The sequence below is a fragment of the Calliphora vicina genome, chromosome 3, assembly GCF_958450345.1.
Source record: "Calliphora vicina chromosome 3, idCalVici1.1, whole genome shotgun sequence".
NCBI lineage: Eukaryota > Metazoa > Arthropoda > Insecta > Diptera > Calliphoridae > Calliphora > Calliphora vicina.
Genome location: NC_088782.1, coordinates 65,049,062 through 65,065,028, shown reverse-complemented (window position 1 = coordinate 65,065,028; position 15,967 = coordinate 65,049,062). Strand labels below are relative to the sequence as shown.

Here is a 15,967-nt window from a genome sequence, read left to right as displayed (position 1 = left end):
TCAGATATATTGTTATTAATAACCATTTTCTTGATAAAGGTATTAATGCCGATTTGTATAAACTGCCGGAGACGTCTTATGGCGATGCTAAAAACCGTCCTGAAAATCAATGTTTCGATACCAGAGATTATGATGCAGTCAAGGGTTTACAAAACATAAGTCCCTGCCAGTATGGAGCACCCGTATATCTGTCCAATCCTCATTTTTATCAAGCCGATAGCAGTTTATTGGAATCGGTAGAGGGTTTGACACCCAATAAATCACAGCATGAAACCTATTTTAAAATACAACCGGTGGGTTTCATTTAAAACTATTCTACATTTTTTAGATTACTTACTTATTTAATATTTTATATTTAGAAACTTGGTGTACCTTTGGAGGGCAAAGTGCGCATACAATTGAATCTGAAAGTTACCCAGGCACGTGATGTTTATCCGGTTAAAAACTTTCGCAGCTTTGTGTTCCCTGTCATGTGGCTGGAAGAGGGCATTTCCGATTTAACGCCCGCCATCAGAAGATGGATTTATGTGGCCACTGTTTTTGCCCCCACCATAATACCTATTTGCTCTTACCTCATGATAGTGGGCGGAGCATTTGCCATAGTCTTTATATTCCTGCGTGCCTATCAAAATTACGTATTTGCACGCGATCCCACTCTTGAGATACTCGAAATGGGCAGACACTCTCTAAGGCGTGGCAGTAGCTTTATTGCTCATCACCAGCACAAATTTATGCATCGTGAGTCTTACACATTACTCAAGGCAATGCCCGCGTCCTATGGCGACGATCGGGAGGATTCCCTGCCTATAATGATCACACACAACGATTCGTCATAGTATTTGTAAATAGTTATATTTTAGGATTAAGCCCTGGGCCAAGGCGAATTTATACAAATTGAAAACAGTGGCGAATTCAGGCTAAATCGAAACAAATTATTAAGTTTTTGTGAATGCCAAAGAAAATTAATGAATTCCTCGAATTTGCCGGAATTCGCCTCAGCCTCCTCCACTTTGTTTAAATACGCCTTGTCTTACACATTTTAGGTTATTTTTTTAAACAATTTTCCATAGTAATTTAAGTGCAATTTTTGTTAGACGAAAACAAAGTATCAGTAGAAGCAGAATATGCTAAAGCAGTAGATAAAGAAAGAAAGAAACAAAACAACAAATTGTGATTTAATTTTAATTGAATGCTTGAATGAACAAATGAATGTTGTAGTTTGTATGTTTTAATGAATTAATTTATAAATTTCTTGTAATTTTTAAGTTTTCTTTTTTGTACTCATTACATTAATTTTAGGAAGTTTAGAAAAAGTTTAATTTAGAAAGAGACAATAACATAAAACACATTAAATTTCATTCCATTTTTTTTATACCAAAAAATAAACGTAATTACGGAAAATAAAAGTTACTTCTAGAGATTTCTTTTCGAAAATATAGTTTTTTTTTAAAGGAAATTTCGTAACAAAACCAAATCGTATATTTAAATGCCATTCATTTTAACTCTTAACTACTTATTTTAGTTATTTATTTTCAATAGAATATTTCTTTTCACATAAACTATTTTGGCAACGAAGTGCAGTAAGGGAACTTAAAAAAATGGAAATAAATCTGAACAGATATCACTTGGTTATAGAAGAGATGTCGCTATGTTTAAGATTTGAATTTGGTTCCTATAAACAATCGAGAAGCGGGGTTAGAATGTCTCAAAATGGGACATCTCCGATATAGGCAAAATTTAAAACGATTTTAAATTTTCTCTTTTTCTAAGATTCGATATAAAGGATTGTATTATATGTATTTGGTATCTAATAGTGGAGTTAAAATCATTAACGTATTGCACAATCCGTTTTTTCAACTTCTGTTTGTACTGCATTACCGAACACGGTATTACCAAACTGACAAAATCATAACAAGTTAAAGAAATTTTTGCGAGTTGTTTATTTTGCAGCCACATATTCGACTGCTGGACAAGACCAGATAGCCTTATTATATATCAATGTAAAGGAAATTATGTCTTCTTTTCAAAAATGTATAAATCTTTTTATAATTAAAGAAACTCTTGAATGAATTTTTGTAAAAACAAGGAAAATAACTTTCAAAATTTCCACAAATGAAATTTTGACGTTTTTTATAGCTCTATTTGACATACCAAAAGCAGTGTAAATTAGATTCCATAAACAGTAAAATCTTTCAAAACGGATTAAACACGGAAAATTGGCATCGTTTTCAATTTTGCATATACCCGAAGTCCCATTTTGGGGCCTTGTTATGCTGGCCTCCGTTGCTCCATAAAGTTTTAATTTAAAACCTTGAATCAAATATAGATCTACAAAGATTTATTAAAATAGAACCACCCCTTTAGCAATTACAGATTAATTTCCATTTCTTTTTAATTCCCCCACTGTACAATGGTGGTTTGTCGTATATCGAAAATAAAATTAAAGCGACAGGCTTCAAACTATTTATTATTAAATTTATCAGCCTATAAAATATTACAAAGAAGCATCAAGTCTAATATTATCTATAAACCAGTTTCTCAGATAATAAGGAAACCTGATGGTATTAAAAAGTTGATATATTTATGGTGATTTTTTTAATAAAAATGAATAGCCTAAAGCCTTGAAATTAATCCTCATTTTGTTAACAAAACCTTTAGATTTTTTTTTTAAATTTAATTTTTCTTTTAAACAACGAAATTTGTTTATCCACTACAAACCTCTTTAGTCTTAAAAATACTTTTAATTTTTTTACATACAACTTTTGTATTACTTGTATTTTTATTATTACAATACTTTTCATAAGAACTGGGAGTTTTAGGTCTATTTTTTTTTCTAAATATAAGTAAATAATTTAATAATACATAAAAACCATAATTATAATAATAATAATTAATTCACTAGTCATTTTTTATTTGCAAATGAAAATGAGAGTAGATATTTTTTTTAAATTAAATTTAATATAAATTTTAGTTTTGTGTAATTTTAAGGTTTGTCAGTCAAAGCAAATAATATTAATAAATTATTCTTAGCCATTAGTTAAGTAATTTTGTAAATAATTTTTTTCTTTTATAAATATTTATAATGTTTACCATATAACAAATAGTATATTTTAACCTAATTTTTAATTTATTTGCTGGCATTCTCTTTACCCTCGATCTATGCTCTTTCTCCCTCTCTCTTTTTCTCTCCATCTTTCTCGAAATGTTTAGTCAATTTAGGCCTTTAACATTTATTATTCAATTGTTAATATTTTCTTTATTAAATTTTAAGTTATCGAGATGTATTTTCGGTGTATTTCTTTTTAAATGAATTCCAAACTATTTTATATACAATTTTAGAAAACTTTTTTTAAATAAAAATATATATATTAAATATAAAAACAAAGAAAATAAAATGTTGGTTTTTTATTTAATTGAATTGAAGTGTGGAGATTAAATTAAGTTTTGGGTCGTCGATTATTTTGTAAATGCAAAAAAATGAAAAAAAAATATTTGTGTAGGAACACATAAAAAAAGCAACATTCCGGTGCTAAGGAAGATTTAAGAAACTTGAAAATATATCATTTAAATAGATTTCCTGTGTAAATTTTATTTTGCGGAATTTTTTCAATTTACAAATTACTTATTTTTATTCTTAAATTTCTCACAGTTTTGACAAAGAAATGTGTCAAAACAGTTTCCCCGCAAAAAAAGTGGAAATAAATCTGTAACTTCTAAACGAATAGACCGTTTTTAATAAAATTTCCCACGGCTATATAGAAGGTGTTGATTAGTTAAGTTTTGAATTTTGGCTTATAACACCAAGGGGGACGAGCCATAATGTCACAATGTGGGGCATCTCGGGTATATCAAAAATTAAAAACGATTTTCACGAATATAGTAAAGAGTTTAGGTGTACTCATACTGTGTTCTTTATTAATTTTTAATACCGCGATCTTTAATATTGTTACGTTTTAACCTTTTCAAAACGTTTGGTTTATTTCCTTTAAATAAACCGGATACTTTTGATTGCAAATAAAAGCCGGTTAGTAGTTTGAAAATTGTAACAACTCTTTATTTATTTAAAATGTACAACAACAGAATTAAATAGTCACTCAGTGTTTTTTTTATACACGTTTATAAATTCGCAGAAATACATACACACTTCAAAATGTACACGAATTCACTTGAAAAATACAGCACACTTTAAGGCACTCAGTTGATGTTTATTCGAATAGCGTCTCTGATAAACTCACTAACGACTGCAACCACTGCAACTGTTAATAACACTGCCATCTGCACTCTAGATTGCTATTTAACTGTCAAAGCTCGTATATTCTAGAGCTTTCTAATACATACGCCATCTGTGGTGTACTTTCTACAATGATATTTAACTGAATATTCGAATTCGAATATACGGTCGCAGCAAACAGCGACCAGCAAAAGCTTTAATTCAATGTTAATAATGCCCACAGATATGTTACAGTTTCAGAGGCACTGCTATTTGAAAGCATTATGCAACTTTTAAATCAGCCGTTAAAATCGTTATATTTGAATTCAAGTACAATTTCGTAACAATATTTTTTACATTGAAATATATACTCCGAATATTGACCTTTAACCTTTTGGAAGTAAACAATTTTATTCACACCATTTTAAGGACAATAAATTTGGCTTTAAAATGGAGTCAAAAATTATGCTGGTCTTTGAGTAGTTTCAAAGTTATGGGCAATTATGTGTATATAATTTTAGATAATTTTAACAAATTTTTCAATTTTCAAATCGCGATATTTTTACATCGGAATGAGTTTCCATTGAAAAATTTACTGATATGAGAAACATATTGTATATATTATGTATAAGGTAAATTTCATTAAAATCGAAGATGGTAAATCTGACTGCTGTCCGCTTTCACATGGATCTTCCCAATAGTATCAACAGATCGTATGTGAAGCCGGCGAACCAGCCGGAAATAGCTTTTCAAATGTTGCAATAGCTGTTCAAATGTATTAATGAATTGGTTGGGAAGTTCCCCATTCCCCATCCGACTACTATTTGTTTCGATCGAAGTAGAAAACTCTCTCTGGGATATGCTTCGCTTTGGAACAGAGTATCCGATATTGGCTTAGTTCGTTCTTGGCCTCAAAAGATGAGCAGTTTTGGCTCGGTATCCAAATGTTGCCAAAAAGATGAGATTTGTCATTGTTAGATGAGCTAACAATGACAAATACATACACCCAATAGTATATATTTTCCGGGTTCTCATAAGGTTCTAAGATCATCTAGCTATGTCCGTCAGTCTGTCTGTTGAAAACACGATAGGAGTTAATTGACTGAAGTATTCCACAAATAATCTCTGTTGATAAGGTTTTTTTGGTATTGAAAATGGGCAATATCGGTCCATGATTTCACCTAGCCCCCATACAAATGTCCCCCTGGAAATTTTGCCCAAATTAGTTCGAAGTACTCTAAACTTATACTGTAAAGTATGGCGAAAATCGGACAACATTTGTTCCTAGTCCTCATACATGGTCCCCTCACAAAATGACTTGAACATTCACAATTGTCTTGTAATAGTTACTTAATATCATGTTGAAATTGGACATAAGCAAGTTTTATATGAACCTAAATCATTCGGTCCATAAGTCCTTCCCCCGAAAATAACACTCTGACTTTTTGATTACTGGCGAATGTTACAATAACTTCTTATAAATAATAGGTTACTCTTAGGGTTATTTTTTATATTTATTTATAACTTCTATTCAAACAAACAATTCCAACTACAATAAAGTTATATAGTGGTATTTCTTTTGTGTAGATTCTTTTTAGTTTTAAAAAAACGCCTTTAAGGCTTTAAATTTGCTAAATGTCAGTAACAGAAATTAAAATTGTTTATTTAGCAAAAATACTCGTAATACTATTTATTAAGTGAAAATAATTTAAAACTAAAAAAAATTTAATAACTGCACAAGCAAAAACTACTATATTTAGCAAACAATTTACTATTTTTCCTATATTAAAGAGAGTTTAATTTATTATACTGTTAAAAATACAAACAAATCCTTAAATACTGAGTATTTGCAAACATCAAAACAAAACAAAAAAAGAAAGAAAAGAAGACGTCAATCATAACATTTCACAATTTTCCAGTTTTTCTTAAGATTTATATACTTTTAAGTTCAAAATTGTTTGTTTAAAGGACTCTTAAGATTAATCTATTGCAAACATACATGTTCTACTCACAAACAAAAGTGATTTAGATGAATGTAAAAAATTAAAATTGTTGAAAGAAAGGAAAATATTTGTATCCACATGTGGCCATTTTTTAAGCCTTAGTAAATAGTTGTTGGTCAGTAAAATGATTTCCTTTTTTAGGATTCCTTCATATATAAATCACTATTTTTTATAGTCATCTTGTGCTTGCGACATTCACTTAATTTTGTAAATCAAAGGAAATGAAAGATTTCTTTTAGTGAATTGAAGAAATAAACTAGAAAATAGTAAATAGTTTAATACGGTTTGGTTTCATTTATAACAACAACGATTTAAGTGGAAGAGAATTAACATAGAACTAGTCAAATGGCTGGTTCTTTGGGAACAGATTTTTTAACACTTGTAATACGGGCCTATAACTTTAACATGGCGATTTCCTTATAGGGGGAATACTCAAATTTATATCTGTGAATTAATCTAAACCAGGAAAAAAAAATTTTTTCGCTAAATATTAAAAAAAAAATTTAAAAAAACAATTCGAAAATTTTTTTTACAAAAAATGAAGAAAAAAACAACTTTGGAAAATAAATAAATTTTGTTTACCTAAAAATATTTAAAATTTTTATTTTGAAGTATAATTTGGTGAAGGGTATATAACATTCGGCGCAGCCGAATATAGCTCTTTTACTTGTTTTTATTTGATTTTCCTTGTAGACAAGAGGGGCGCTGGACTCAAGCTATTTACGTCAAATATATTTAGCATGAAAATGTAATTACCATGAAAGTCTTTCAGGATAAGTACAATGGTTAACCCTAGCTCTGCCACCAATATTTTGCTACGAATCCTGACACTATTTATTCTATATTCTATGAACCATTAGGGATACTGGTGTAACCGTCTTTAATTTCACCACAATAGGACCAGGTTTCAAATCGGACCAAAAATATATAAGTTATAGCTATTTTAAAATTCTGATATATATTAGAGTGTCGCGTAGAATTAAATTGTTTGAAATGTTGAAGCGGTACCCGCTGTAAACTTTCGTAATGATCTAAAATACCACCAAAAAATGTTTAGCTTGTTCTAAGAAGGGCAACCGGCCGACTTTCGATTTAGTTTTTCAGTTTTTTTTTTAAATTTTTGCCATTAAATAATTACTTTTGCAATTTAATTTAAAAGAATCGAAATGTGTATGTAATTGTCGTTCAAATAAGATATAAAAGACAAAAATTGGTTAAAAACTGTTAAAGTTATTAAAAAATCGCCAGGCCATTAACGTGTCTCAGGCCACTAGAACAAGAAATGTACGAACAAAATTAACATATTTTGAGAAATATTAAAACAAAAGTTTATTCTTACTTAAAATCCATATTTACTTGTATATGAGTTTTTATCTTCATAGGATACAGTTAACCTATTCGCAGTTAAAACCAAAAAAAAAATATTTTTTTAACGGCAGTTTCAAAACTCCAATTAAAAATGTTTAAAAAGTTTTTTAAACAAATTTCAGAATTTGTTGATCATCACATGGGGATTTATTTACAACATAATAGGGAATAAAAATGTGAAAAATGTATGCCAATACCTCTTATAGTTTTTCCGTACCTGCGATATAAATTTTGCGATTTTCAAGAAAAACTAATTTTTTGGCCATCTTTTGGCAACCGATCCCAATTTCCTTACTGTTATTAATTTTAGTTAAAATACGTTCAGAATATTATAGTCCAGATAATTTGAAATATAGACTGAAAGTTTTAAAGTTTTCCTAAAATCGGAAAACGATAACACTTAGATCGTGATGGTCAAAGGTCAAATTTTTCAATATTTGGAATTTCTGATGGAAAGATAGCGAAATATTATATATTTTTGGGCCGATTTTTATGAAACTTAAGAAAAATATAACATGAAATCTAGTATTTATAAAAACAGCTCAAAAATGGAAATTAACCCTTAATGGCACTTGGGGTTAAAATGAAGCTTAAATTTTAAAATCACGAAAATGAATGGTGTTCGTTCGTTGCCCCAAATTTATCTGGCATATCATCTGTAGGATGATGGCGTGATCAACACGGTCATGTATAAATCTGTAATTTCCAAAATTGCCCATGGTTATAGAAGTCATGTTCGTCATTTTTTTTTTTTGTACTTACATTAATTTAATTTAAAAAAATATATATACACTAGCTGACCCGGTGCGCTTCGCCACCCCAATTACAAGAATGAAATAGTACTATTAAGTTTCCCTTTGTGAATCTAATTGTAAATGTCTAATTTCATATTTCTGGGTCCATTATTATAGAAAATGCAAAAGAAAGTTACCACTAAAGTCACTTTTGTGAATTAAAATTCATTCAGAATCATGTGTGCCTAATTTAAAATTTTTAGGTTTATTATTATAAAATATTCAAAAAGTACCATTGCAATAAACAAATAGTACCATTGATTATCAGTTTTGAATTCGCATTCACTAAACCATAACCTAGGTCCGTTATTATAGTAAATTCACAAAAGTACCAAGAAGTATGGCCTTGAATTTTCACTCACTTGGGACCATAGACGCCTAATTTCATATTTCTATGTCCATTATTACAGAAAATTCAAAAAGTACCATTAGAATATATAAAAAGTACCAAAAAGCCCCCACTTGTGGTTTCCCACTCTCTCCCATATAAGCTTAATTTTATGGTTTTAGGGTAATTGGTGAAGAAATTACAAAAAGTACCATTCGATTAAAGAAAAAGTACCAAAAATCTCCCCCTCTCACTGACTTAGGACCGTGTATGCTTAATTTCATGTTTCTAAGTCCATTGTCATATAAAATTCAAAAAGTACCATTAGATGAATAAAAAAGTACCTATAGTTCAGTTCTCACATTTTGGTACCTAAATATTGTACCCTATGCCTAACACAAAATTCACTCAGATACAAATCAGCTAACTTTAATGTCGATAAGTGAAATAATTTAAAATATTAAAAAAGTACCATTTGGAGAAAAGTACCAATTTCAATTTTCTTCCTCGAACACCCCTCAAGTTCGAACTTTAAAAATATTCCATTTTGCCAAAATTGTTTATGCTACAGACATTTCTCAAAATATTAAAATCTGTGTTAATGTGCCCAAGAAAAAATATGTTTTAAAAAAAGTACCAAACTGTTTACCCGGATTTGGCCCAATATACACCTTGGCACTCGAGTTCCAAATAACACCTTGTTAGTTAATTTTTGTATGAATCCAGGAACCAATGTTAAAAAAATTATCAAAATTGGCTTAATAATTTCAAATAAAATGTTTTTTCCCGATTTTATCCCCTTTTTGGTACCTTTTTTTATCCCCATTGCTTTGGTAAAATTTTACTCAAATAAATTTCTGTATCGTGGTGGGAGATTATAATAAAATATTCGTATGTCTATGTCAGATTATAGAAAAACATATTTTATGAAAAAGTACCAAAAATTAACACAATTTTTATCCCTTAAAGGTTCGAATTTCCAAAAAGTACCAAATTTATATTTTTTATTTTTTGATAATTAAAGAATACGGTTTAAAATTTGTTTCTATGTTTATTGGTTTAAAAGATACATAGGGTGCAAAAAAAATACCAAAATACAGTTTTTACCCGTTTTCTCCCCTAAATGTTTCGAATTTCCAAAAATTCTTCTTATCGGATCGTTTTGGGGAGGGAGAAACCCACAGTTAAAATTTCGTGATTCTAGCTTTAGCCGTTTGGGCTGTGCGATGATGAATCAGTCAGTCAGTCAGTAACGTTACTCTTTTATATATATAGATATATAGTGTTTATATTTTTCCGAAAGGTAACATTTCAAAAATAATTATAAAAGAAAAATATTATTAAAATTTATATTACTACGCCGGTCAGAGCTTTCCAAAATAGGGCTATTTTTTATGTAAATTTCCACTTTAAGCCGAATTTAGAAAATTAAAAACAATGTCAGTCTGATCGATCTATAATTCTCTGCGGTAATGTGGCCATCTTCTGAAAATCACTTTAACGTCCTTAAATTTCTGACAAATTATGGTATCAAGATAAAATACCGCACAAATAAGATTTATGATAATAAAGATCTCACTATAAATTACTGGCCATGAATTCCAGAACATAGCTTCGAACATTGTGCTTTCATGGTCTCGTCTGTAGCTGTTATTTGAGAAATTTTCTCTATTGAATAGCAACTCCCTTTCTTTTACCAAATTCTTTAAGTGTATTTACATTTAAACATTTCTTATAAACTCGCATAAAAACATCAAAAATCTATAACAAAACTAATAATATCCTCAAATGAAAATGTATTCCAATAAACCAACTTATTTACGACACCAATAAAAGGCCATTAGAACAATTTAATAAGAATAAAATAATCATAAAATCAACTTTTCTCCTATTGCTCATTCTCCGTTTACTCTAGTATTTTGGTTCACTGTGTCTGTATCCTGTCGTTCTCTCGTTTTTATTAAATATTAATCGTTCATTGGTAACACAAACATACAAGCATCAAATAACAATCATCGGCAATTGTATGAACACACATACAAACACTTATTGGAATAATAGCGATAGCAGCGATATTAACCGTTAAACGATATTCTAGTGAAATAAATACAAATAAAACAAAAACTACAATAATAATAACGATAAGAAAAAAACAAAAAACAATTCAAAAACTCATTTGAAGTTGTTTAGCGCCCAATTTTCAAAAATACGAATCAATAAAATGCAGCTTTTCTCATTTATTTCCTCCACATGCCAATAACAATTTGGAGCAATTGCCAATTGTTAAGAGAGAGAAAAATGTCTAGGACCAATGGTACTCAATGGAGATGAAAATAATTATGGAATTGTACTTTTTTGGTACAATCGAAAAGTGAAAACTACAATGGTGCTTTAAAGACTGGGAATTATATTTTGTGTATTTGAAAACCCCTTACAATTAACTTAATTGCTGACCGATGCTCCTAGTCGGCTTCTTGAATCAGGAATATTTTGGCAGCAGTTCTGAAAAATTTTAAATTTGTTATCCTTTATGTAGTGAATTAAAAGAAGCGAAAATGAATATGTAATTTCTAAACGGATATTCAAATTTCAATAAAATTCCCCATGGCTGCAAAAGAAGCATAGTTGAGTTCAAGTTAAGAATTTGGACTTTAAACACGAATCGGCAGGCCCCAAAGTGGGATATCTATCCTATTTGAAATATTTTTAAGAGATAACTACAAAAAAAACATTGCTATAATACTGAAAAGTATCATTTCATTGGTACTTATTATAATTTCCATTTCTCATCCCTGATTTTCAAACAAACACAAAAATCCCATCGAATCCAAAAAAGAGAAAAGGAATTTCAAATAAAAAGCCATTGAGAGGGAAAACCAAATAAAAAATGGGGAGGTAGTTGAACAACCAAATAGGTTTGTTTGGCAGCATATGGCACATACACAGACATCTTAATTCGGAACGAAAAAAAAATAAAGAAAATATGTATAAAATGGAGGAAAAAATTACTTATATTTTTATTATTATTTCACGCACTTTGTGTACATTTAAGTAGCAAGTGGTTGATTTTCTGCTACTAAAATTTTTGCCACATTTGTTTCTTTGAATGTGTGTATTTCTAACGTCTCGTTCAAATCTATATTGTAATTCATAAGTTATTCTATCAACGCATTTATAATGCGTTAACATAATCTAAGTGGCCAACAAGCTGACGCCAAATATTGGAATTTTTATATTGAATTATCTTACGGAAATAGAGAAAAAATAATAACAAACGGAAATACTACACCACCACTACTACCTTCACTATTCACATTCTGTCAGCCATTTTTCAATATGATGGCAGCAAATCTAACACTCTATTAGTTGCCAAAATAAATTTGGGGAAAAAAGTATTTGTTTTGATTGTTTTTAGTTGTTTTTAACATTTTGCTAATAGAAAAATCATTATTAATGTGTATTAATCATACTTTTTTATTTTTCTTTATTGTGGAAAGACTAATTAAGTTCAGATAAATTAGTTTAGGCCAAAACATATCAAATCAATTTTTTTTTTTTTTAAATATATTTTTTGTTTTTTCAAGTGTTGTTTATGGATAGAACTTAAAGCTGATTGCCCTGAAACTGCTTCTACATAACACATTAAATGATAACAATTTCATTTTCCTTTTCTTGTTAGCTGAATTTTAATTGGATTTAAATTTATTCGACTAAACCTTTTTAATGTCAACAATTTTTATAAAGATTATCAAGAAAATATTTTAAATGTTTCTCATTTCATTTTTTAATTTTTGTCATCGAAACGAAAATAACAATACTTTAGTAACCTGGCCAGCTTAAAAACATATTGCTAAAACACACACCATGTGTTATTTTTATCACAGATATAAACCGAACAGAACCATTCACAATAGTTACTAAACAGATAATACAGTTCTCTAGAGTCGGTAGCTGCGTGTTATTTTCAGTGCAAAATATTTTATTGCAGTGTTTGTATTTAATGCGTTAAATTTGAAAATAAAGAATAAAATTAAAATCTCGACCGAATAAATGAATTGAATGAAATGCATTTACTTTGTTATGTTACAATTACACAATTATTTCTTTGTTTTATTTCCTAATATGTTTCATGAAATTAAATATAAAGTCCGTAGCACAGTTGAGATTTTACCTTAATAAAATCAGTTTAACGTTCATAATTAACTATAAAATATTAGTATTTTTGAACGAATTGCTCCAGCATAAATATTTAATATAATTTTTTTTTAAATATTGAAAATAGCAGTTGATCATGTCTTTCAAATAAAAAAAAATCAATGTAAAATCTCTATTCGCTTAGCCACAAAAAAAATATCATAAAACTTCTTAAAATAAAAAACAAACAATGAAAACGCATTTAATTTTCTTCACTTTCATGACTTTGAAAGCGTATTACAATATTACGAATCTCAACTTAAAGTCTTGGAAATTCACAATATGATGCAGAATTTTGTTGTTTATAAGTTTTTTTTAAATTTCAGTAAATTAATATTGACACGGTTTTCTGGTTAAATGCTAATATATAGAATTATACATAGAGACGAGACACTTCTTATTGTCAAACAAAAATACAACAACAAAATACATTGACTAGCATGTATTTTGTTGTTGCAAGTGTTAGGTTTTTGACAATTTCGTCTCGTCTCTATGTTACCCTGACCTAAGACATAAATTGAAATTAAAGTTACTGGTTAAAATTAATAAATTTATTTTTACATCATAGGCAGCTGTAGTACTAATATATGGGGGATTTCACGGCAAGTGAACCAACTTTTCAAATCGATCCAGAAGAATTCCGGAGATATTTATGTATGAATCGAGTATGTAAGTAATTAGGGGGCTTCGGAAAATTGATTTCAACAGACAGACAGGCGGACATGGCATAATCGACTCCGCTATCTATAAGAATCCAGAATATATATACTTTATAGGGTCCTTCACCTTTTATAGGTGAAGGGTATAAAAAGAGGGAAATAAATTTGTAACTTCTAAACGGTTAGTCCGGATTAAATGAAATTTCACATGCGCAAAGGGGAAGTATTGTCGAGTTTAAGTTTTGAACATGGACCCACGGGCCACCAGAGGCCACGGCTCCCCAAATGTTAAATTTTCAAAAAAAATCCAAATATTTCCTGATTTTCTCCATTTTTCTTTTATTGGACTACCAACAACTCTATATGTCAAATAAAAAAAAATTTGAAATACTGACGGAAAAATACTTTTCGCTAGTTTTTTGGGAAAAACTTATTTTTTTAAGCTATCTAAAAAATTTCTAAGATGTATAAGGAATTTTTACATTTTTAAAACATCAAATATTTTAAATTAAAAAATTTGAAAATGTTTGATACTGAGGGCACCAGGACCATCCAAAAGAACGACTATTTTTTATGTAAAATTCAACTTTAAGGCAAAACTTCTCAAATCGCATAGTTGATATCAAAATATAGTAACAAATTTTAGATGGTCCAATATGTTCCTAATTATTTTGTAAAGGGTTCCGATAACCCCGATCCTGGTATGGATATTATAGCCAAGAAACTAAACAAATTTTCTAAATTTGTTGGAGAATTGCTAACAAATTTAATTTTTTTTTTTTTATTTTTCCATTTTTAATAGAAAAATTTATATACATTAGTGTGTCTCAAAAAAATTTGTTTTTCTTATTTTCATGGGTGCTCAAGCATAATTTGAAAGCTTATAGGGTAGAGTTTTTTTGAGATTTTTTTCCAGAATTTTCGGAAGAGGTCGCTCAAATAAAGTTTTAGCCAAAAATCGGGTTTGTCCGCCTTTTTTTGAGTTTTATTCATAACTTTGTCAAGATCGACGATTTTCATCACTTTTGAGGACACAGTTTAAAAGAAAAATGTCCGAGCTTTATTTTTGTGTGCAAAAATTGCTAGTTTTTATAATGAATTGGCTCATTAAGGTGCAATACATTACAATTTTTCGAATTTTTTCCATAAATTTTGTAAATAAGGCTTTATAACTTTTAAAATTTTTATGAAAATGAAAAAAACTAAAAATGCCGTTTGAAAGATCAATTAATTCTTAATAATTTAGAGACAACAATTTTTGAATTTGCTTTTACCGTTCATGAGTTATATAAAGCAAACGAAAGTTTTTATGTACATAAAATGATTTTTATACCCTACAACACCATAATGTAATCAAACTACAAGTCGCAATTTCAAAGATAAAATTTGATACAAGCTATTCTATTGCCAATTGGACGAAGCATATTGAATTTGGTTGGAATCGGTCCATTAAAAAATGCTTATAATATGTCTACCTTATGTTTTTTACATTTCAAATAAATTAGGGAAAACTTAACAACTCGCTGAGAATTTACCTAACATAGAAATTCATAAAAAAGCATCTTGCCTACATAATAACATTTTTATGAATGTAAATAACAGTGCTAGGTAAATTCTCAGCGAGTTGTTAAGTTTTTCCTAATTTATTTGACACGTAAAAAACATAAGGTAGACATGTTATATATCAATGGATAGAGGATTTTGTCTACTTTTCAAAAATGTATATAACTTTTGACAATTAAAAAATTCATGGAATAATTTTTTGAAAAATATGACAAAAAATATTTTTTATTGAATTTTGCATAGATACAAATTTTTCAAATTCAAATAAAATTTTTATTTATGAATATTTTTTAATGAAATTTCACAGTTATGTAGATTTTTCTATTTAAAATGGAAAAATAAAAAAAAATTTTGAAATTTGTAATCAAGTATCCCCTAATTCCCAAAAATATCTTAAAAAATCCCAAAAATGGGATTTTTTCGTTTTTTGTCTGTAATATCCATAATAGGGGCGGGGTTATCGGAACCCATTACAAAATAATTAAGAACTTATTGGGCCGTCTAAAATAGGTTACTATATTTTGATATCTACTATGCGATTTGAGAATTTTTGCCTTAAAGTTGAATTTTACATAAAAAATAGGCATTTTTTAATGGACCTGATCCCGTCGGTATCAAAAATTATAAATGTTTTTTTCCTTTAAAATATTTGGCGTAAAGTTAGCTTTTCAAAAAGTACAAACTCATTATACATCCTCTTAGAAAATTTTTAGATAACTTAAAAAGAATAAAAGTACTTTTTTCCCAAAAAAATTTCGAAAAATCGCCTTTTTTAATTTTTTTATATTCAAATGCATGTAACTTTGGACTCAGTCATGATTTTTAAACACTTCTTTCTTTATTTGATA

General features: G+C 28.8%; 1 protein-coding gene across 1 annotated transcript in view; it reads left to right on the top strand.

Moving 5' to 3' along the window:
- dsb (debris buster) overlaps window positions 1-1,185 on the top strand; it is a 71,163-nt gene extending 69,978 nt beyond the window's left edge. Inside the window, exons 7-8 of the mRNA XM_065504628.1 lie at window positions 40-293; window positions 360-1,185. Coding sequence (XP_065360700.1) covers window positions 40-293; window positions 360-836 — 731 coding nt within the window. The 3' untranslated portion in view covers window positions 837-1,185. The remainder of the gene's footprint in view (window positions 1-39; window positions 294-359) is intronic.
- The last annotated feature ends 14,782 nt before the right edge of the window (window positions 1,186-15,967 follow it).